Genomic DNA, 23,820 nt, shown 5'->3' on the forward strand with positions numbered 1-23,820 from the left:
CTGATCCCCACAGGCACACACAGGATTTCTGGCCTGTAAACAGCCCCAGCTGTGGCTGGCTGGGTGACAGGGGCAGCATCACTCCCACCTTCTCCACAGGCAGCCCTGCTTCTGTGCTGCCTTGGAAGCAGAATTTTGGAAAACTTCCCCTATTGCTCTCCTGCAGAAATGCCCTATGCAGTGAGACACCCCAGGCAAGGTGAGGTCTTATGGCCACACACACCAGGATGAACCAGGTGTGTCCTGGTCCTTGATACCCCATTGCCTGGCACGGGGCAGGTGTTCCCTCCCTGTGGCTGCAGGTGGGGTCACTGTCAGACTCCGTGGGGCCAGGGCCACTGAGCTGCAGCCCACAGTGCCCCCACAACCCCTGGAGAAGTGGGCACACACAACTCTGCAAAGGCAAACCATGAGCTGCTTTGGGAAGTTTGTATGTCAGCAGTCTGTGGCCAGCTGAGTGTCCCATGGAGGTCAAAGTCATGGTTCATGAGGGCAATAGGGCCCAGGAGAATCAAGGCTTTGCAAAAGTAAAACCCAGACTCTAACCTTCAGGTGCATAAATATGTTCTTAGGAGATTCCACTTGGGAAAGTGTCAGTCTGCATATCTACTTTGGCAATTCAAGCTAAGCTAGCTCTGTTGTAGGGAAAAGCCTTGAACATCAGCATGAGGAGCTGGGGAAACACCAATTCCTGCTCTTGGTTTCATTGCTGCAGCTGTGCAGCCTCCCCATTGCTGCAGCAGGAGGGAAACTGGGAGGCTGCACTGGAGATGGGACATTCATGGGCAGGGATCTTGTGGAGCAGCTAACCCCCTGTTTGGGCAGAAAAATGGCATTCCCATCTCTCTTTCAGAGCAGAATGTGTTTTCTAATTACAAATTAAACACTAATTGTGAATCATGTTTTCTTGTCACTAAAGATATCAACACAAATGCTTTCAACAAGCTTCTTGATTTTTTAAATAGAGCAATTTAGGACAATTATTGCTTGAATTTGCATATGTAGGCTACATCCATCCCAGGCTGCAGCAGACACTAGTGTTAAGGTGATATTTTTTATAAGCTATTGAGAAAACACATCAAGTGTATTAGCACTAAAGTGTAGAAAGTGCTGTCTTTGATGTTTCTTTTTACTATGAATGCCAAAACAGACTCCTTTTGTGGGGAAAAAAATCAACATTCACTCTATCCCATTGCACTAAGCCCAGATCTTCCCTGTATCCTATCAGCTATTTTGCTGCAGTTGATGAATTTCAGCTTTGCTAACTTCAGCAAATAAGAACATCCATTTCTTATCACAGACCTTTACCAAACACACATGCTTGATTTTGCAGAACATCTGGAGCCCATCCCTCTGCTGCTACAGAACTCAGATTTTTGCTTATTTGTGTCCTCCTCCAGTTTCTCCTTAAAGAATGTGGACTCAAAATACTTTTTTTGTAATTTGCCTGATTTGAACATGCAAACATGAAAACCTGCACCTGCAACACCTGCCTGAATGAAAGCTAAAATTCAACATAGGAAAGGTCAATTCTAGGCAAAACACTCATCCATGCACCTGGTTCTTGACTAGAAAAACCTAAGTAATGGCAAAAATAGCTATTGCTCCTCTTTTATTATCTTTTACTCACTCACAAGAAGCCTCTATTATGGTATTTGACCTGTCAGACTTTTAATCTCATTACTAGTAAACATCTGCAATCATAAATCAGCAATTTTTGGTTTTCCCCTCCAACTTGAAGAAATGTCCCCAGCCCAATCTTTTTGCACATCTTGATTTACTTACACCTTGGATCCAGTCTTTGGCTCATGATCCCTCCAGTTCCTTGAGCTGCCTGGAGTATCAGATACTTTCTTCAAACAGGTTGCAGTAACTCCTGGATGAACAGCATTTAATTCAAGCACTGTTGCCAGGAGGCAACATTAGGTAGGGAGAATTCAAAAGATCATCCCACTATTTATGGAATGCAGTGCTGGGATCCAGTTTTGCCAATATTAAGTGGACTAAAATAGAGAATAAATTAGTGAGTGCATTTCTGAAAGGAAACTGTGTACCTAAGAGGATTATTTATGTGACGGCATTCACATGGATGCCTGTTAGAATAATGCAGATAATTTTGGGAGCTGCTATTCATCTGTCACAATTTCTGGTTTGCTGACATCTGTCTGCCTGTTTCCAAGTCAATGCTTTCAAACTCAAGCTCTAGGACAGGAAGATAACACACAAATGAAAGCATATGAAATTCTGATGAATTCTTTGTATTATTCTTACAGTTTCATAGCTAAATATCTAGCAATACATTAATGTCAAATCTTATAATCAGGCTGCAGTCAGCCAGCATAGAAATCCATTCTCTCTGGTCTTTGCCATATGTCTCTCATCTATATTGACAAGATACTAGCAGATTAATTACAGTCCAATTCTGATTTCCCCCTTGTTAATGTTATCTGCAATCAAGCAATAAAGTCACTTCCTTTGCACAAGATCTTAGTGTACATGTGGCTGACCTGGCACAGCAAATAAAGCACAGATCAGGTATCAGCAAACCAAGGTGGCAGAGAAGAGTTTGATGTCACATGAGGGCTTCTGAGGATGCACACAAAGTCCTCTTTTGCAGAAATCCAAATCTGTCTCCAAGCACATCTGCCTAATTGAACATGTACCAAGTTGAGAAGAGTCTGGAACAAACAGGCCCTTTCTAGGCTGCAGAGTATCAGGGAAAGGGAAGTTTTACTCTCACTTCCCATCCCTACTTCCCTTTGCAGCCTCCTCCACCTGAGCAGCTCCTGCCCTCCCCTCAGTCTGTCTGCAGCCAGCCTGGAGGGGACAGCTCCCCTCACCTCCTTCCCAAGGGCAGCATGGTGCACTCTGTCCTTCTGACCACAGCCCATAAACTGGGCACAAATGGGGAGGGGGCAAACAAATACAAACAAATAATGCAGGGCTCCCTATAAACCCTCTTCCTCATTTTTCATCATTTTCACTCTCTCAAACTGTATGCTTGGTACCTGGAGAAGTTTGTCCTGGAAGGAGGGAAAGATGGAAATAAAGCTAGACTTTTCAAACATAATATAGCCCATTGTGCTCTCAAGCAGTGAGATACAGCAGCTGGGCAATGACATTCCTGTTTTCTGTGAGTCATGACAACCATTTATATCTGGTGCTGGCCTACAGAGTGTGGAAATACAGGGTCAGCATTTGCAAAATATTTTCAAAACCCTGAAAGTGATATTCTGGTCTCTGAAGTGGGAGTAGTTTAACTGCCCAGCAGTTTGATAGTCCCTCAAGAAGAGACTTGGCACTTGGAATATCTCCCCACCTCTTAGGAGAGAGGCTACCAGAGGCTTGTTCCCTGCAAAGCCATTTTTCCAGGGAGGCAGCCTCCCAGGAGAAAGGCACCACCATGAGGAGCTGCTTGTCAGAATGGTGTCCTGATGGCACCTTTGACTTGTAGCTGTGGCTCACTTTACAGATCTCCACAGGTGACACTGGGGACCCACACCACTGACTGGAGCAGGAGGTACACCTTTGTACTCAAAACGTGACATTTATCTGCAGACAGACTCCAACACCATGCACTGGCGTGTTCTTGCACTGCATCTGTGCAGGCAATGAACTGTGGGGCAGAAATTCCAGAGTTTTTGAACAAAAGCTTTGTGGAGTAGTTTGATTTTGCCTAGCTCTGAAACTGTTTAGCACAACACAGGGCTGATGCTATTCAAATGCCTCATGTCAAGGACTTTATCCTCAGCCTCACCACAGGCCCAACAACACAAAAGCCTAAACAGATACTGGAGAACAAGAGCTCAGTTCAATAGGCCAAAGTTAGCAGAAATCTTCTAGTGCTTACCCCCGTGAAACTTGTACCATAAAGTCTGGAATACTGAAGAAAAGAATACTAATCTATGGTGAAGGGGTTTGTAACAGCTTCGCTAAGTTTCACCAAAAAGAAAGAGTCTCTGCATTCTGAAGTTGCCTAAACAAAAAAAAAACCCAAAAAAACCCGAAAAAAAACCACACAAAAAACCCACAAAAAAACCCCAAAACAAAAACAAACAAACAAAAACTCACCCAAAAAACCAACAACCACCAACCAAAAAACCCAAAAGCCAAACGAAAAAAACCCCACAAAGAAACCAACCAAATACACAAACACACACACAAAGGGAAACCAAGAGAAAAGGAAGTAAGAATAGATATAAAGCTCTAAGGCATTTATACCACTAATAATGTTCCCCCCCAAATATCACAGTGTACTGAAATATTCAAAGATTCAGTGTTTTAGAAGTGTTTAAATGAAAAAAAAGATGTGTGTAGAAAATTAGTGTGCAAAGGTCCTACTTGATCTCCTTCCATACCAACCAGCTCCCCCTGGGGTTCAAAAGTGGCTTTAGGACCAGAATTGAGAACAGGTAACAGAATTATGCAAAGTGCAACAAATGTGAAAGAGGGCAGACACAACTTAGAATAAATGCTGTCTTTTATTATTCAGTTTATCCAAACATTTCAGTTTTCTCTGCAAGATTGAATCAGAGCAGCCATACAGTCATTTGTCCCCTGCAGCATTTCCATAGGAGCCAATGTGACACTTCATGCACAGGACCCAAGGCTGTGTTCAAGCCACACAAAAACTGAGCCACATCCTTAAGAGCAAGAGTGGGAAATTGCTTCAGTCATTTTTCATTACCCAGCTGTGAGCACCACACAAAAAACCAAGAAATTCCTCAAGGAAAGAAAGTGACCTTGTGTGATTGTCTGTTGATAATTCATGATTAGAATGTCACAATCCAACAACAGAACTTCTACAGTTTGGTATTTTGGGTTTTACTATAAATATTTGATGAGGTTTGTTTATTAGTATATTTGGCGAGTGTTTAGACATGAGAAAATTTTAATGTTTTGATAGATTTCATATAGAAATAGTTTTAATTAAGTACCCAAAGCTTTAGAAAATAAATGTTTCAATAAGATCTGATTAAGACATGTACTAATGAGAGAGGTATAAGAAAATGCAGTTAAAATATACAAATTTCAAGTGCAAAAAGAAACACCATTACTTCTCAACAGTTTAAACCTTCCTTCTCAAAAACCATCTCCCTTTCTCTAATAAAGCTAAAATACCAGCCTTTCAATAGGCAGCCCCACTACTCAGTTGGTAGGAAAGATACATCTATTGCACTAGAAGTACAAAGCTAAGAATAATGCATAATATTTTATTCTTAAACTTATTTACAAAAATATATTGCACCAATCCATTTTCCTTTTTCCAGTTAATGTTAAGGAAAAGCCTATTATGTACAAAGTTAAAAACAGAAGTGCAAAAGCAGACTGAAAGAAACCAGAAAGGAGTTTATTTAAAATGCTAAATACAGTTTACTACCTGACCATAGCCTACATCCAGCATGACCTAAAACAATTTGTACCAGATATATCTGCAATTTCAGAATTCCTTGCATTTCTCTGCAGAACAGGCCTTATCTTTCCCTCTAACCATCAGAGGGTCTACATCAAATGTAAAGGCTAATCAGAGTTTAGCTTAACAGCTTCATTTCTCCAGGGAAGTGATGCTCTCTTAGGTAAATTGAGAAAGCTACACAGTATTACACATGTATTTGAAAGGTAGTGATAAATCAGGCATGATGGTTTTCATCCTTCCCAAACACCATGAGGAAAGTTTGCTGATGTTTCAGGACTGATAACTCCAAGGCATTGCCAGTCCACACCACATGAGCACAGCACGTGGTCCTGTCTCGGTCTACCTGCCACTGGGACTGTCATGATGCATTTCTGGGGTGTAGGTAAGGAGCACAATCATAACCCAGAGGTGAAGCAAGGCCTGGGAAAAGAAAAGAAATAAATTTAGCACTGAAAATCACCATCCACAGCAGCAGTAAATAGAAAAGCTCTCAGTGAGAGCTGATAGAACTCGTTTTGTAGAAATATTTTGATTAAATTTTTTTTCTACTAATCAGATACTTCTAAAAACATAATTGTCATTTGAACATTGAAATGCTAAATCAGATTCTGAAGAACCCATTTACAGAAATCTGAAGACTTTGCACAAGCAGCAAAAATAAGACAGCCTGTTTTCCTACAGATTTGTCTTGTCTGGTTTCTCTTTTCCTCCATGGCACAGAGACTTCAGCTGTTCCCTGTGACACCCAGTGCCCAGGCAGCACACTGATGTGCCTGCTGAGCCACTGCTCCTGTGCCAACTGGCTGACACCTGACTGTAAGCCAGCCCAGCTCTGACTGCCTTCTCTTTAGTGCAGGCACTGATTGGAGGCATTTTTATGAACTCTGTAGGAATGTTAATTCTCATTCAAATTTGGCTGAAATTATCCAATCAGAATAGAAGCTGCCTGGAGTGCAAAAATGAATACCTAACCCACGTTTATTTTAAAAATACTTTAAAAAATTCAAGTTATAGTAGTCATGGTCAAGGTTTGAGCTGAAAAAGGATAACTGCCCCTGGCTGCCCAGCTCCTGTACAGCCACCATCAAGTTTCCCTTCACACTGCAGCTTAGGCAGCACAAGTCTGCAGTGTTTTTACAAAGCCTGCCTTTCCACAGGGCCCTGCAGCTAACAGGCACCTGCCCTCCAGTGGGTGAGGGAGGCGTTTCACTTCTAGCAACTGCCAGCCTGACAGCTTTGCCCCATGGGGGTGAGCAATTTTCTACTATTGGTTTAAGTCTACCAAGAACAACTTGTCTTGCTACTTTTGCAGCTACTAGAGAAGAGTGATCATTAGCCACTGAAAAAACACCACAGTGAGGAGTCAAATATTAAAAAACCTCTAAAAATTGCCATTTTCCTAAATGCGGTACATGGCAGGTTAACCTTGGCAACTGGTCACTATTATTCCATATTTTACTACTAGAATCTACTTTCACAGGCTTTAAATGGTGGTTACATAAGTGCCTTTAAGACTGATATACTGAGAATTTCTGAGAAAAACTGAAAGCTGCCAAGCAACATGACTCCAAAATGCTGTTGTAAAAGCATTATTTGGTCCACTTTCCAAAACCCTACACTGAGTTGTTAATTACAGCCTCTTGAGCATCAATCTTTCCATTTAAGACAAACTGGCATGTAAAGTGGCTCTAGAAGTCTTGCACTGAAGAGAGCTGACTCACCATGTAAATGATGACAAAGACTCGTGCTATGGGGTATCGCCTCAGAAAGATTCCCAGCCGAATGCTACACAGGGAGCACGAGACAACAGAACACACAATTTAACACTGAGCAATCAATTCTTGTCACTCTCATCTCAGCCACCACAAATTCAAACATTATGGCTTTGGTTCTGTCTTGAATGTTCTCAAATACATATAAGGCTTTGTTGTTGTCTTGAATTTTACTTCATGTACTCAAAACATTAAGTGGGGTGAGAAAATTCAGACCATAAAACCCTCCCAATTTTTTCTCAATCACAGAAATACTGTCACAATGAGAGTCATGGAAGCACAAAGGACTTTCTATCAAGGTATCTTGCTTTCAAAGGACTAAGAAGTACTACTAAATTTTGTTTTCTGTTGGTATTTGTTTCAAGTTTTGTAGCAGACCTTTGCTGTGAACACTGTCAATTCACCTAACTCCTCAGAAAGGGATCAAAGCAAATTTATTGCTGGATACAGAATGGTTTTCATTTACTAATTTCTCAAACAGATTATCTTCCAAGGTAATCTGCTGCATTGGCTAAGAAGGCAGAATCATGTCTTCATCAGGACTGAAAGAGTACAGATGATACTCTCCCACTAATACACTCTTACAGTTTATCACAGACACAGCCAAAACCTCTGAAAGTAAAAAATGTAGAAGATGGATGTAATGAATTTGATTAGATATTTTTTCATAACTCAGGGAACTCCTTGCTGTAGGAGCTTTGTTTAAATAATTGACAGTAATTTGCAAAAGCTTAACAATATTAATGTCACAGGTTAAGAATATTAATGTCAAAGCACAAGTGAAGTGGGTCAATACTTAGTATTTGACACCACACTTTAGCTGCACTATTTTAACCTTTTCCCTTCATAAAGGGAACAATACACCCCAAAGTGTGTCCCTTGAGCACTGCAAAGGGCTGGCAGTGATTCCAGATGAGCTCCCTGGGCACAGCCTCACCTGAACTGGTCGATGGTGCTGGCAGCCTTGCGCACCCTCCCGTACATCCCCGCCACGCCGGCGTCGGCGTCGCCGAACAGGACAGGGACGCTGCGCAGGCGAGCCCCTGCGCCGGGGAACAGTCACACAAACTGGTGTCAAATAGAGCAAACTGACACATTGTAACAGACATGTTTGTAAACAATATACACTGATCAATGTGACTGCAGTGCCATCAATTCTTGATAAACTTACAATTAAGTAAGTAATATATCTTCTGCCTAATATATTTTTAAAATGTATCAGTTTACTAAATGGATATCTTGATATTCAATTCCATCATGTCACTATTGTTATATACATATATATATGATTTATACACTTAGTAACTATTATTAGGTGTATAAAATGATGGGCTTGATACTGGCACAGTTTCTCAAATTTTTTTACTCTCATACCATGAAACTTTGATTACCATTTCTGACACTAACTTGTACATTCAACAATTTTTACTTTATTTACATTTTTACTATGTATCAACTTCATTTAAAAAAATGGGTAATGTTACTTTTCTGTAACTAAACTTCAGCTTTCTGAAGTTACTTACAAACAACTCCAGCTTTGATAAGCAGAGAAAAAGTCAGGACTGTTATTTCAACCTCTTGGTGACTGTCCCTTGCTTTTAAAGTTACTTAACGCACATAGAAAATGACAAATTTTGACTCTGAAGAGTAACATCTCAACACACTGGATCAGCTGCTGGGGTTGTCCCAGAAATACAGGACTGACAAACCAACTTTATCAAAACCAACATATTTTAAGCTGCTTTTCAAGAAAAACAGAAAGCAAGGAGGGAAGAAATTAATTTCAATTGGATCAATTCTCAAAAGGAACTAATCCATTCTTACTCTCTTCCCAAACCCTTTCTGCAAGACAACACTTAAATCCTGTTTCTAATATTTAGCTTAAACCCAAAATACAAGTTTATTTGCACCTGTGACAGAATTACTTCAACAGTGCCGTGGTATAGAGAATTAAAGACTAAATCTGCTTTGTTAAATTCACTGAAGTCATTTGCTCACAAGAAGGAGCTTCTGGTTAACTTTGATACTGGCTGCTGCAGAGAAGGTCTCTAGAATAAGTGGCCTATTTTCAGCACTTATTTTTCCTTACAAACTCAGACCTTCAGGGAAAAGCATTAGGAAACAAAATAAGCCTGGACTGCAGAAAAGAGAAGGGTTTTAAGTATTTTATTTCCTTGTTTACCTTCAGCACCATCAATGCCTGCCATGTTAATGGAAGGTCCATTGGCACTTGTGCCTTGGACAGCCTTCAGCTGCTGCTCGAGCCGTTCCAGCTGGTACACCAGGGAATTTTTCTCTGTGCTCAGGCTCTCTAACATGGTTTGCTTCTGAATTAGTGTTTCTGTCAGCTGGTGAAGCCGATTCTCCAATTCTGTCTGACTACTACTGCTTAGAGTCTTGTTTGTCAGCTAAAAAAAGCAAAGAAAAACAAAATCATTCTAAATTCAAACTGACCAATTGACATATTACAAAGCTCTATAATAATCAGCTTTCAAGAACCAAGTTACTCCACAGCAGAATTTTTATAGGATAATGCCATCAAAACTATCACTGATGAGTGCAATAAAGAGGAAACCCAATGTCAACAATTGTTAACTGTTTACATTACACAAGAAACTCTTTATAAAAATATATCTTTCTGTTTTCCACCTATAATCATATGAAAGTTTCTGTATGAGCCTAAATTTGATCACAACATGAATGCTATGCCTCAGAGACAGGTTTAAACAGCAATTAATAGCAGGCTAATCCAGCCTGCCTACCACACTTTCAACTTAGTGAGTATGTAAAAATGTTTTCACATGAGGAAGGAAAAAGTCAGTACAAATAGGGACACCTGATGCCATTTTACAGGAAAACATGAATGAAGTGGTGAGAATGCAGGGTATGTTGCAGAAGAACTGAGGAGCACCAAGGCAGAAAACATGACTGTACTGGCAAATAGAAACTGCAAGGCCAGCAACTGGATCATGTGTTTGACATGGATGTTGTCAATTTGCAGAAAATATTTCACGCAAATGGGAATCACCAGATCTGCCATATGTGCAATAGCTCATCTATTCACTTCAGTCCTAGACCTCAGCCACCTTGTGGCATCATATTCCACAAAGATGGAGCTTCATTAACAAAGAAAAGAATCATCAGGAATTACAGATACCCAAAATACAAACTAGGTGCCTGCAACCAGGCAGAGGCAGGTGCAGGTAGTCCTGAAGTTCAGCACCACCAGAAAATTCGTCCACCAACATGCCCAAGAAATCTGTATCACATCACAACCATTTCCAAATGCTGACACTGTAACTGCCCAGCTGCCCACACCTGACTGCAGACTGCCAATTTCCCCATGAACAGCCTACTTTCACTGTGCTAAGGTAACTTTACAGAATGAGGCCTGTGCCTTCAGGCTGCCCAAGGAGACTCTGGGGGCTCATAAGAATGTGGGGGTTCCAAAGGAATTAGACTGACACAAGGGAAACAGGTCCATCAACACAGCAGAACTTGGTAAAGAGTCCCACACTAACAACCCTAATCCAGTGCTGATGTTGAGCAGGCACACAGGAGTGCAGGCCAGGCTCACACGGTGGCCCCACTGAACAGAACAGTGGGCCACATGGATCACAGAGGCTGCAGGATGGAACCAAGGTTCCTTGAACAGTTACAAGGATCTTGGCAGAATTCATACTGACCTAATCAAACTCCAATGAGTGGTTTTAGTCTGCAAAGAGAAGAACATTGATCCAACACCCCCCACCAGGTCTAGTTGGGACAGTGGTTGATTTTTTCTCCCTGCTTTATATAAAAGCACACACAACTATAAAATAGGCTATTTACATGGTTCCCTTCCTGTATTCCCTACTCTCAAAACTCTACTCTTTATTGAAAACAAGTACACTGTACCTCACTTGTAGAATGCTAACAGAATTTTTCAGGACAGTGTAGTCAAATAAGTAGTTCCTAACACTGTTTTCAAAGCTGAAGGGTATAAAATTGTTTTCTATACACACCTGATTTCTGAGCTTCTGAATTTCTTCCTCTCTGTCTTTTATTCTGCTTTGCAAAGTATTCTTTGTCCGATACAGTTCTTCTTCAGTATAACGAAGTTCCTATAAAATTTATCACAATCACACAGAACAGATTTTATACATATTTGTATTTTGAGAAACAAACTCTGGTTGTCTAGAGTTTCACAACAGAACACAAGAAAGCAATATGCTGTAATCAAATACAAACTGAAATATTATCTTAGTTACAGGTCTGTCATGGACAGGGGTATGGGGATAGAGAGCTGAGTATCAAGACACAACCTACAAGGCTAATTAAATTCTTTTGTGGAGACTGCCCTAATAGAAATATCAATCCAGACTCATTTACTGGGACTAACACAATTTCATTGGGATCAAAATTTTATCTTCCTTACACTTTCACCATTTGTTGCAGTGCTATCTTAAAACTATGTCAATAATGTAACAATTACAAAATACTTAGAGGGTATCTGTATTCCTAAAATAAACTCATTAATTCAAAATACTATTCTTTAAACATGTTTGAAAACCCTTTGCATAGCTATCTATAATTCTGTATGACATACATTTTCCTCTAAAGTTTAGGACAAATTAACATAGCAGATATGAAAGGAGAAGGAATATTAGAAAAAAAAATTACTGAAGAGTAAATATAACTGTTTTGTTACTCCCATGATTTGGTGGCTATTTTAGCTCCCACTTACAGACCTGTCAAGCTTATCTTTTAAATTAAAAATCTTCAAATTACTCTGACTTCAGCTGTCAGTTACTACAGAAAATAGATAATTCTGTTCTCCCTTTGAACCATCAGATGCACAAAAAAATAACACCTCTACTTATTTTCCATCTTTGGTTTCAGAAACCTTATGGCAATAGTTAAAGCAACTCCCAGATAGAACTGACCATAATTATATCAACACAAGCAATTATGTTAAAAGCACATGTAAATGGGTGTCATCAAAAGGAAGACTTCAGTTTCTGCAACAACTGATGTTTTTTTTAAATTCACCTCACTCTTTCTATTGACTTAAAGCATATTCCTCAGAAGGGCAGGAGTAACAAAATACAATCTACCATCTGCTTTGACATAATAAACATCAGCTACCCATCGAGAGCAGACCTCGACTTCTGCCTTTTAATTAGTTCAAGCTGCAAGTATCCTATTAAAATGTAATTTCTGAAAGGATAGATAATCCTCTAAGATAAATTGTTCCTAGCAGATACAGAGGACTCATGCTTTCTTCATTATCAATTCTCTTTACATGAGCTTTTTCTTACAAGGAAAATTTTTAACATACAAAGGATTTGTCCAATTCCTACTGCATAGTAAGTTTGTTCACATGAAATACAAGTTTGTCTTTTTTCCCCACTCTCTTTATAGCACAAAACTGTTTAAATCAAGGCAGAATTTGCTCAAAAAGATGACACAATCTGACAGAATTCATTAACATAATTTTATCAGCAATTTGTCTACTACAGCAGTTTAGAAGTAATGACAATTAGATTCAGAACTGTGTAACAAAAATTACTGCTAGAATTGGTACTACAATGACATTGTTTTGCAAGCTACAACTTATGGATTAATTGAGCACAGGAAGATTCACAATAGTCACTTCCAGTATTAGGGTTTTTTAATATAAAAAATGTTACACTTGTTACTACATCCCTGTTGTTTGATTGTTTCCCTGTTGAATAAAATTCAATTCTGTGCCCTCCCTTGGGGCCCTGTTTATCCACCAGGATCTCTGCTCATCAGCAGTACCCAGAAGGCCCTGACCATTGCTTAATCTTGGCTGCACTTTCCTTGACCTACTGGAGTACCAGACAAAAAATTAATCAAACACTGCCCAAGTATCCAAATATTGTCTTCTTAAGCCAAATGCTTTTCTGATGACACCACACAGGGCCTAAAAAGAGATCTGGCTTTCAAGAATTCCTAACCTGTTTCTGCCGTTCTAGTTCAGCTTCTGCCTCCTGCTTGGCCATTTTTTGTGCTGATATTTGCTCTTGCAGGTCTTGAAGCTGCTCTCTCACTGACTCAGCTTCGCTTACCTGCTGTGTCTCCATGTCCTGAAATGAACACAAATATAACCATTTCACTAACATTCAGGGGTTACTGCAAATCTGTCGTAGGTAACAGCAAAAACAGTATATACAATATTTCTGCAAAGGAAAAGGAAGGTGTGGGTGTATTGGATAAATTACATTTGGTGATTTTATACACAATGTTTTTAGTAACACAGTAATAAAATAAATACATTTTTTGAACTTGAAAAGCCTCTGCTTCTTCCTTTCTGCTGTCTACAGGCTAAAACTGTGTAAAATGGGCTTACATGCAGCTGCTGTGTTGAGCCCATTTGCCAGCAGATGGGCATGGATGACTTGGATTACAGGGCTTCAAGGATTAGCAGCTCTTGCAGAAAAGAATATAGGTGGTGGCTAGAGAAGTCACTATGATTGTTAGGAAAGAAATGCTTCCCTCAAGAGGAACACAGGGAAGAGAGAAGTAAGGTAATGAATACCAGAAACAACAGACCCACAGTGCACAAGAGAACAATCCTTTGTTGTAGCTAACTGCAAACACAGGTGTACACAGGCACAGCTACCTGCAGCTCTGCTCTCATCTGTTGTATTTGCCCCATCAGTTTCTGTATTTCTTCCCTCTGAGTGTCTCTCTCGTGTCTCAGTTCCTCCAGTTCCACCGTGCTTGCTGTATTGCTATCCAGGCCTTCAATACCAGAGCCTTCTTTTAAGCTGTTTATCAACTTTTCCTTAGACTGAAAAAAGAAGTCAATACATTATTTATAGCAGTATTGAACAAGTGCTCAACTACAATATGCTATAATGACTGGTTCATCTGTTCTTTTATCCAGTAATGACCCTACACACTTGAAAATGGGAATGCTTCCATATTGATAATTTTTCTGATTTTCTGTATGCCATAAGACTAATTTTACTGAAAGTCTGTGTTATCTGTGGAAGAGTGCAGCTTTTTTCTTTACAAGTGCCTGGAATCTTAAACTTGTCATGGATAACAATTTTGGCCCTCTTGGCACTGAAACAGACAAGATGCACACCAACAAACACTACAGAAAAAAACTGACCCTCTATTTCTCCTGCCAACAAAATCAAGAACCAAATACAGCAGTCATTCTTCAAGGAAGGAGGATAAATAATTTTATCCAGAGTCAGTGTAGCACTACATTGACATTGACTCATGTTTTTAGGCTTTTCATATTTACCAAGATGATTTAAAACCTGTCCTTGAACATTTGACTAAATTAACTATTCTAAGAAGAGATCTCTATCTTCAACATCTTGCTAACATTTGTAAACAAGACTCAAACCAACCACATCTGGACATGGTATCTTTGACAATTTACATAGTACAGAACTTGGCACAAAATACCTGATTTAGCCACTGTTCATATCACATTAATCACAAGCAACCTTTCAGGACATGGAAAAATACTCTCTGGTTACATGTAAAGTCTCCATTCTATGCTTTGCTTCCACCCCAGGCAGAACAGAGTAACACTCTTGAATCAAAAATACTGGATATGGAACAAATTGTAGGTTTCACCTACTGCAGTTACATCTATCTGGACTCTTGGATGTGGAACACACTGACAGATGAAGCACAATAAACACAATGGTTCCCTTGGATTTTTTTTTCAGGTTCAGGACCTGAACTACCATTTCAATTTCATAACCTCATCTATAAACTTAAGTTTACAAAAGGCAGACTGGTAGCTCTTCTATATATGTATCATTATAGATATGCCCCAGAACACATTACAGGTCACATGAAAAAACAGACCACAGGTAGGATTATTTGAAGCATAACACCTTAAAGCAGTTAAAGCACACAAATCACAGTGTATTTCTTCACAACAGTGCTTACTTGGAGAATGCGAGTAGCTTTCTGTTTATAGTCTGTCAGCTCCTGTTTTGCAGATTCCAGGTGGCTTTTGGTTACTTTGACTTGCTGCTGAAGCTCATCAGCTCGCCTCTTCTCATCTAAATACTTCCTCTCTGCTGCAGTTATCCCTTCTGCCAGGTGCTGACGTTCTGCTTCCACTTTACTCAGACGAGCCGCAAACTCATTCTATGAGTAATAAAAAAACAATATTTTGTGTTTAACACAGCTTTAACTTTCACCTAGGAGGGAAAAAAGAAAGTTTAAAAGCAACTACACAGAGCACACCACCTCCTATCTACCACCTCCAACTTAAAGACTCATTACTGCTACGTAGGAAGAAGCTCTGCTTGCTTAACCAAGTGGTAAATAATCCAAATAAGAATATGCTTTTCTTTCCCTCGCCACAAATAGTGAAGGAATAAAAATCTTCCTGTTATTCAAATTTATTTAGCAAACAAAAAGCAAGCTTGCCCCTCAAAAAATATTATCCATTTTAGAATGACATATTTTGAAGTACTGTAAAAAAAAACAAAAGAAACACTCTCAAAGATTTTCAGATATGCTATTATTTGTAGCAAAGGCCAAATTAAGTATAGAAAACATTATTGATAATGTTGTTGCATCTTTCCCACAGAAGTCCTTCATCTTAAGATCTCATAGTAAATTGTGCAACAACACACCACGGAAAACTAAACTGATTACCAATTTACATTTCAAGCATTGTATTAACATTTAAGTTAGCATTAAAAAAACCAGTAAAAATTGTCAACATTAATCCTCAAAAACTTTTACTCATGAAGTTTTCAAAATAACATATAAGAAATAAATTAGCAACTCAAGGGTATTTAGTGCAGCAGACAGCAGCAGACCCTTCCAAGCAATTAGTACCCTGAACAGGAACTGGAGTCAAAGGGAGGAGAGAGCACAATGGAACCTCATGATCTCAAAATGAGAATCTTAAAGTCTTCCAGACTCTTCATGTCTAACCTGCATTTGTTTGTAACTTTCTTGCTCTCGCTTGAGTGCAGAGTCTGCATCACGCAGCCTCTCCTGAAGAGTCTGAAGGGCTTGATTTTGTAAACTGCTTCCTTCACTGTGGTCTTGTATTATCCTGAAATAGAGACACACATTTATTGGAAAAGAAGCAAGCTATTGTGATTTTTTGTGTAGAACTATAACCTCCTAGCTTCCAGACCGGCTTTGAAAACTTGCCCAGTAGATTACTGCATATGGACTACACGTGTGAGGCCTGCAGTTAATGACTCACACTTCTCCTCCCTGGCCTATATTCTGGAGTATCCATATCCCAGCAGTGAGATAAGTATGTATATTTGTGGATAAGCAAGTCTATTTTTCAAGAAAAAAAAATTCTTGGGATCTTCAGCTTCATGCCTCTGACACAAATAGTTTACACAAAATGGATTCCAATAATCAGATGCCAAAAGATGCCCTATTTAATACTCATTTGTCCTGTTCCCACTGCCAGCTATGATAGAGCAGTTTCAGTGCAAACTTTAATCCTTGTATTTCAAATCTTTCCTCATTAGTTGATTATTTTTTATTCTTGAAGGCAGTGAATTATCTACCTTAATTTTTTTTCAAACTTATTACTATTTGCAGAATTGCAAAGCATGAAATGAAGAAGTACCGTGATTTTTCACTCTGCAGTGCCTCTAAAGCTTCTGTCCGAGCACTCAGGAGCTGATCAGCTTCCTGCAGCCGTACTTTCAGCACAGCCAGCTGGGAATCTTTGGCACCAACAGCTTCTGTCAGATCATCCACCCGAGCCTGAAGCTCTCTAACCATCCTGTCACTCTTGGAATGGTCAACATTCCACTTCTCCACCTTCTCCCGGGATTTGGTCAGTTCTACAAAATAAGAAGTTTCTTTGAAGTTTACAAAAGTAGATATTGCAAGGGTTTGTAAGCAGTCAGGATGCACCTATCTCATTTCTTAAAGAAAAAAATTAAATACGACCAAGTTGAAGTAAAATTGAAAATCTATAAGCTACTGGGAAGTAACAAATGCCAGATTTGCTGTCAAAACACAGCCCAGAAAATTCTGGAGGTGATCTCAAAACAGACATTTCCTTCTGAGTCATACTGTGGATGACAGATTTCACCTGATCCATCCCCTGCAATGGCCTAATGTTAAATATCCCTGTGCCAAGAGAAATGTTTGTATAAAGCATCTAGTTTAATTCCAGTTTGAGTTTACTGTCACATAAGAAAACAACAGAAAAATACACCAGTTGTGAATAATGCCTGAATACTCAGAACCTTCTGTTTTTAATCTAACATCACACATTAAACTTCAACTGGATATAAGAACTTAAACACAGCATCACACATTACACTTAAACTAACATCACACATTAAACTTCAACTGGATATAAAAATTATCTGGCCTATGCAGTTACTGTGAAAAAAATGTGGTATCTCAATTTTATGCCTAACAGCAGGAGTTTGCTCTCTGTTTTATCATTTAATTTGTACTCCCATTTTTTATATTTTCATTTCACTTGACTTTGAAGAAGCAAGTGATGTCATATTAAAAATATTAATTTTATATTTTTACTGTCAGTTTCTAGGCATCAGAGAATATAGTCTACTACAGCCAGAAAGCAGTCAGTTTGAAGTATTCAAACGAATTTGGTCATTTAAAAATAAGTATTTTGCAAAAGCCAGTAAAATGCAGGAAAAGTATTTTGAACATGGTATTGGGTGCCAGTGTTTTATTGAGATGTAAGCTTTGTAACTAACTCGAACACATCATTTTAATCAACGTTTGTTGTATTTTGTAGTTGAACAAGCCTTTTAATTTCTCCCATCTCATTCCATGGGAAGTCACACATGCAAAGGTACCTGGGGAGTTTTCATTACAAACACATAGAGCATTGTTTCCTAGCTCACTGGCACATTGCTAATGTTACAGCTGATGTACCTTCTTGTGTTTCTTTGGACCTCTGTATCAATGAAGCCACTTCTTGATTTAAAGACTGAACCTCATTTCGCAGCAGCTGGTTCTCCAGGCGCAGGTTGGACAGCTCATGGGATTTGGAATCATCGCTGGCTGAAGGGCTGGGGCTGGTGACTGCACTTGGTGATGAATCCTTCAGGCCATCATTCCCTTGGGCTCCCAGGCCAGAGTCTGAACTGTCTGGAGTTTCTGTACAGAGAGATGCAACTTAGAACAAATGCCTGTGTTTGTGCACTACCTTTCTATAAACAGTACTTCCATGTTCTGCACCAATGGTTAAGGAATAACAAGGATAATAAATCAAAATAGTTCATGCTGGAATGGAATATGGAGATACTTCTCAAAAGGGGTTGCACAAGACAAGACTATTTACATGCATCATGCAATGTTTTTGTTAATACTTCTAGACAAAACATAATAGAAGTTATAAAATTTGTTATTACATACATGGTAACTTTAGGATTTCAAAACATTAATACTCTATTTATGACTTTGCTGCTCAGAGAAGTCCTCAGAAGCTGAAGAGTAACAGAAAACACCAAATGTACATGGCAACTAACTGCAGGAATTTTTAGTACAAACTAAAAATTTGGTATTTTTCATTCTGGTATTCATTCAGATTTTGCCAATGCCAATTTTGTTTTAAAAGAGAAAACAATAAAGGAACTCCTAGTGGTATTCTGAACAAGTCCCCTGGAGGGAAGGAGGAACCAACAGCCTTTTCCCAACATGCACAACACACATCTTGGATTAATGCTGTGAAAGCTACAAATCCCCTGTAAGAGTCCTGATTCCAGCACGCAGATAATTGGAAGCTTTGCAGCAATGTTAAGATAAAATGACATAGCAAGCAAGGAACAAACAAACAGGCAATCCAAAATGTTACTGCTGAATATTTACTTCCCCTTGTGATCATTAACCAAGCTGCTTCACTTCTCTTATCACTGCAGCAGCCCTTAACACCCCCAGCCCAGGGAATGGGAGCACACTCTTAATGCTGAGCAACACCACACCCACAAGTAGCAGCAGTGACACAAGATTTCTTCCACGTTTTCTCAAGCCTTTTTCCAATTAAAGGGATCCTAAAAAATGACATTATCTTTCCTTTGATTTACTTAACTTTCCAGCTTAAGAAATAATTTAGGCTCATTTCTCTGTCTGGAAAACTCAATAGAAGAATTAAGCTAATGAACCAAGAAATGAACCATTTATAGCACAGATTAGATTATACCCATGGCAACATACAAAGTACAATGTTAATTGGTTTTGTCTATAGCTAATACATCAAAAGCTACTTCAACACATTCTGTGCTGAATATTTAAATGACACAGATACAATGAACTTTGGAAAACAGTGTGTTTAAATCCTGTATTGTAACTGCATTCTTCCTTATTTAGCAGCTCCACAATGCAAACTCTGCTCAAAATTCCTCAGAAGAAAATTCAACAAGCCACACTGAACAGAACAAATGTTTCTTAAGCACCAATCAGCAAGGCCACTGAGTCAGGTCTAACATATCTGTATTATTTATTTTTAGTAGTAAACCTTACTGAAAAGTCATGGACTCAGAAAAATATTCACATGTTTGGAAATTATCCCTTTTTATGTCTACAGCTTCTCAGCATACTTAATGTAGTAGATAAAAAACTGGCATTTACAACATTTTACATGTTTAAAGTACTAAACAAATAATAAAGTATTCTAACTACATCATTAATAACAGAACCAGTTGTTTCAATTTTCTAAAATAAATACCAGCAAAGTAGCACAGCAACAAGGATGGAGTACAGCCTGGACAGTCTGGTAGAGAACAGAAGCTCTTGACACTTCCCAACCACACTGTCCTTTGTGTGGTTGACTTGAGCCCAGCCCCAGCTTCTGTCTGGCCTGAGGCTGACTCAGGCCTCTGGATTTAGACTGCAGTTATGAACTGCTGCTGGCAAAGCCAGAGGCTCTATCTCCCTGGCTCCCCACCAGCCTGCCTGCATCCAGCTTCCCGCAGGACAAGCACGTGTGCCAGCTCACCCCCGCGCATGGAACAGGAACAGCTCACCCCACCCATGTGCTGCACTGGGGGAAAGCCACTCCCCTCCCGCGTGGCAACAGCGCCTACCAAACAAAAGAGACCAAACAAAAGCAGCAGCACCTCTGCTTCTACAGGGGGACATGTGGGGCTGGGGCACGGCCAGAGCACAGCTCGGAGGGGCCAGGCTGAGCAGCAGCAGCAGCAACAAGGCACATCCAGAGCACAGAGGATTCAGGTATTCATTATGTTGTCTGTCAAACTAGCACAGTATCTGCTATTGCCCAGTGATGAAGAAACCTCACCCATTTGACATTATTACCACCATTAAATGCTTCATGAAGTTTGATGTGTTACCTAGCCTTACCCCAGACATACTTGGGTTTTACATATCTCTAGGTTCAAAAATATTTAACTACCATTGCCTTGGCTCCTGATGGAATTATCCTCAGTAGTTTTTGCACTCTGTGTACTGGTAGACACAGAACTAATGCTTGAAGTCCGAGAGTGATTCTGAAGAACAGGTGCCTTGCTCTTCTCCTTTTTAGAGTCTATCCTTCCATTAGGTTCTTTCTCTGAACTGTTGAGAAAATCAAACAGCAACTCGTCATCAGGTTCTGACTTTTTTCTTCTCACAAAATGTGAGGCAGCTCTGGGTGTGGAAGCATTTTCTACTGGAGAAGCTGCCTCTGAGGATGTCCTACGTGCTGTTTTAATATTTGCTGTTCCTGCCAGGATTGTGGCCTTTTGGTGTTTAATATTTTCAGCTGCTGAGGAGATGTAGGCTGCTTTGGATGAGCTCTGGTATTTCAGTTCTCCAGTATGCTGGTGCACTTCAGAATACTCATTGGCAGAGTCCAAGTTCTTCTTATCATAAACTGCACTGCTCGATGTGTCTTTTTTGCTCAGAGCTGATGCAGCTCCTTGATCAACTCTGTTGAGCAGATCCTCTGCCTTTCCAGCGAGATCAGCGAGCCAAGACATGATGAGTATCTCTCGATGACCTCTGTACAATTAAAATTTCAGGACCATATACTGCAAAAGACAGAAGGATTACAAATCAGATAGCTGCTGCTGCTGAGGCAAGATGTACTGTTTATCTAAACAACTGGTGTGTTGAGCTATTAGTGCTGTAGTTATTATAATACTTTTCTTCTGCTTATTTGGTATTTTGCTGTTCTGGTAACTAATGGAAATAAACCAAACCAGTTTCTGAAGAAAGCAGACAAAACCTAGGTCTTTAAATCAAGGTTATTAAAATCAGACCACTGCATCAGTTCCTGGTATCTTCAGCTGCTACAGAGTATCACAGAGGAAACAACTATGACTTAGATATTTGGCCTGCAAATTCCCAAGCTAGCTCAGGCCAGGATCTCCTCCCCCACAAACTCTGCAGCCTCTGCCTCTCCGTGACACCACCACGGCGGACAGGTCCTTCACCACCTGCACCCCGGGCCTGCGACACCGCAGCGGGGCCGTGCGCCTCCCCCCAGCTCCGGGAAGGGGCGTTCAGAGCGGCCGCTGCCCCCACCCCCAGCACCGCCTGCCCTCCCCAGGCCCGGCCCCACGCAGGAGCGGCGGGGGCCTCAGCAGGGCCCGGCCTCACCTCCTGCAAGCGCTGGGGAGCCCCGGCCCGGGCGGAGCCGTGAGGGGCCGGCAGTCAGCGCTCAGAGCCCCGGCCAGGGGGGAGCCGTGAGGGGCCGGCGGTCAGCGCTCAGAGCCCCGGCCAGGGGGGAGCCGTGAGGGGCCGGCGGTCAGCGCTGAGAGCCCCGGCCCGGGCGGAGCCGTGAGGGGCCGGCGGTCAGCGCTCAGAGCCCCGGCCAGGGGGGAGCCGTGAGGGGCCGGCGGTCAGCGCTGAGAGCCCCGGCCCGGGCGGAGCCGTGAGGGGCCGGCGGTCAGCGCTCAGAGCCCCGGCCAGGGGGGAGCCGTGAGGGGCCGGCGGTCAGCGCGGAACCACGGCCGTGCCGGGCCGGGCGCCTCAGCCCAAGCGCTTCCGGCAGACGTGGCCGCCTTTCCGGGGACACCGCGCGCAGGCGCAGCGGAGCCGCCTCGCCCCCGGCGCTCTCATGCCCCGCCCCCGGCGCTCTCATGCCCCGCCCCCGGCGCTCTCATGCCCCGCCCCCGGCGCTCTCATGCCCCGCCCCCGGCGCGCTCGGGCCCCGCCCTGCCCTCGGGCCCCGCCCCGGCACACTCTGGCCCCGCCCCCGACACGCTCAGGCCCCGCCCTGCCCTCGGGCCCCGCCCCGGCACACTCTGACCCCGCCCCCGGCACGCTCGGGCCCCGCCCCCGGCGCGCTCAGGCCCCGCCCTGCCCTCGGGTGGGAGCGGCTCTGGCCGCGCGCGCCCCCTGGCGGTGCCCTCAGTAACCTCTGAGGGGAGACTCGGCAGGAACGCCAATGCCGCAGGATCACAGAATGATCTGTATTAGAAAAGAGCTCAGAGATCAGCGAGCCCGACTGCTGGCCCAGCACTGCCAAACCCACCAGTAAAACCACATTCCCAAGTGCTGTGTACTTCTGACTGTAACATCCCCTGTCATCTGTGACTCAGTGTCTGCGACCTGCAGTACTTGAATAATTTCAAGATTTATGGCTATTATCTCTCTTCCTTAAATGCTTTTTCTTAGTAAGGATAGTTGTTAAAGTACACTTACGATGTACTCAAAGCACTACATAAGGTTTTGTTGTTCATCCTCTCTTCCCCCTTTATTTTTTCCTCAACCTTCTACACCAACATATCACAGCTAAACACCACATTTGCTTCTCAGAGAGTTTCTACTCATGCCTGAACTATCAGCAAGAATGAGAATGAAGACAACACTTACACCTCCTGCCACTTCAGACCTTCCTCTGCAGAGGATCTGCTGTCCTCCTGATTATAATGCTGAATGCATGGCTGGTGACTTACACCCATGTTTACCCAGTGGTTATCTAGTTGTTATCTAGTTGTTATCTTGTCAGATCACATCTTACAAGTATTCTCTGGTTAAATTCACTGCTAGGCTGTTATCAAGTTATCTGAATGTTGTTACCCGGTTTACAGAAGTTTCCTTACATCTTATCCTGGTAATCCTCTTCCAATGGGGAACACGCAATGTTTGCAAAGATTATGAAGAGTTCCTCTGTAAGTCAAAGACTTCAAAATGTTTGTCTATAGATATGAATTATCAATTACCATTGGGCATCCTTAGGACTTATGCCCAAGCAGGAGACAGGAGCCCTGCTGCCAATTCAGAACATACTCAGGGAACCAGTACTGGCATGAGTTAATAGAAAATCCATCCTGCCTCATTGCAGATTAAGCAACACATTGGAAATAATAGTAATAAACCAAATGAATTCACAAACTTCAACTTTTACATCACATGAATCAGCTGCACATAAACATAATTTTAATTAATGTGAATGTGTCACCTCCTCAGGCACTAAGAAAAGCAGAGATTTTAAAGAGACTTTATTAATTACCAGTTTACATTTGCTCTACTCAACTTGTTCAGCCTTCAAAGCACGTTACAAATCCCTTCAATGGAAAATTTAGGTATGATTGAATGTTTGAAGTATTTGATCATTACACACCAAAGTGACATGAACAATGTCCAAAAGAAATATGAAGAGCCAAAGCCACTGCCCTAGATTACCTCTGTCTTTTACAGAGGGGGTAGAAACAAAGCGTATTTTCATCCAGA

General features: G+C 41.3%; 1 protein-coding gene across 1 annotated transcript; it reads right to left on the bottom strand.

Annotated features, from left to right (window-relative positions):
- Window positions 1-4,462: 4,462 nt before the first annotated feature.
- Window positions 4,463-21,850, bottom strand: GOLGA5 (golgin A5). The gene is made up of 13 exons (XM_063160083.1): window positions 21,742-21,850; window positions 20,555-21,170; window positions 18,076-18,300; window positions 16,781-17,000; window positions 16,120-16,243; window positions 15,115-15,318; window positions 13,817-13,987; window positions 13,152-13,280; window positions 11,193-11,291; window positions 9,371-9,596; window positions 8,126-8,231; window positions 7,138-7,201; window positions 4,463-5,836 (listed from the first exon to the last, which is right to left on the bottom strand). The coding sequence occupies exons 2-13, from the start codon at window positions 21,117-21,119 to the stop codon at window positions 5,756-5,758; spliced, it is 2,214 nt and encodes a 737-aa protein (XP_063016153.1). The 5' UTR covers window positions 21,120-21,170; window positions 21,742-21,850; the 3' UTR covers window positions 4,463-5,755.
- Window positions 21,851-23,820: the final 1,970 nt, after the last annotated feature.

The sequence above is a fragment of the Melospiza melodia genome, chromosome 6 (genome assembly GCF_035770615.1).
Source record: "Melospiza melodia melodia isolate bMelMel2 chromosome 6, bMelMel2.pri, whole genome shotgun sequence".
Taxonomy (NCBI): domain Eukaryota; kingdom Metazoa; phylum Chordata; class Aves; order Passeriformes; family Passerellidae; genus Melospiza; species Melospiza melodia.

Coding starts and splice junctions, on each gene's coding strand:
- GOLGA5 (XM_063160083.1), bottom strand. CDS start 21,119: ATGTCTTGGCTCGCTGATCTCGCTGGAAAGGCAGAGGATCTGCTCAAC. Junction 15,319..16,119: donor AAAGTTACAAACAAATGCAG/GTTAGACATGAA, acceptor TATTACTCATAG/AATGAGTTTGCGGCTCGTCT. Junction 9,597..11,192: donor TTCAGAAGCTCAGAAATCAG/GTGTGTATAGAA, acceptor TGCTTTTTTTAG/CTGACAAACAAGACTCTAAG.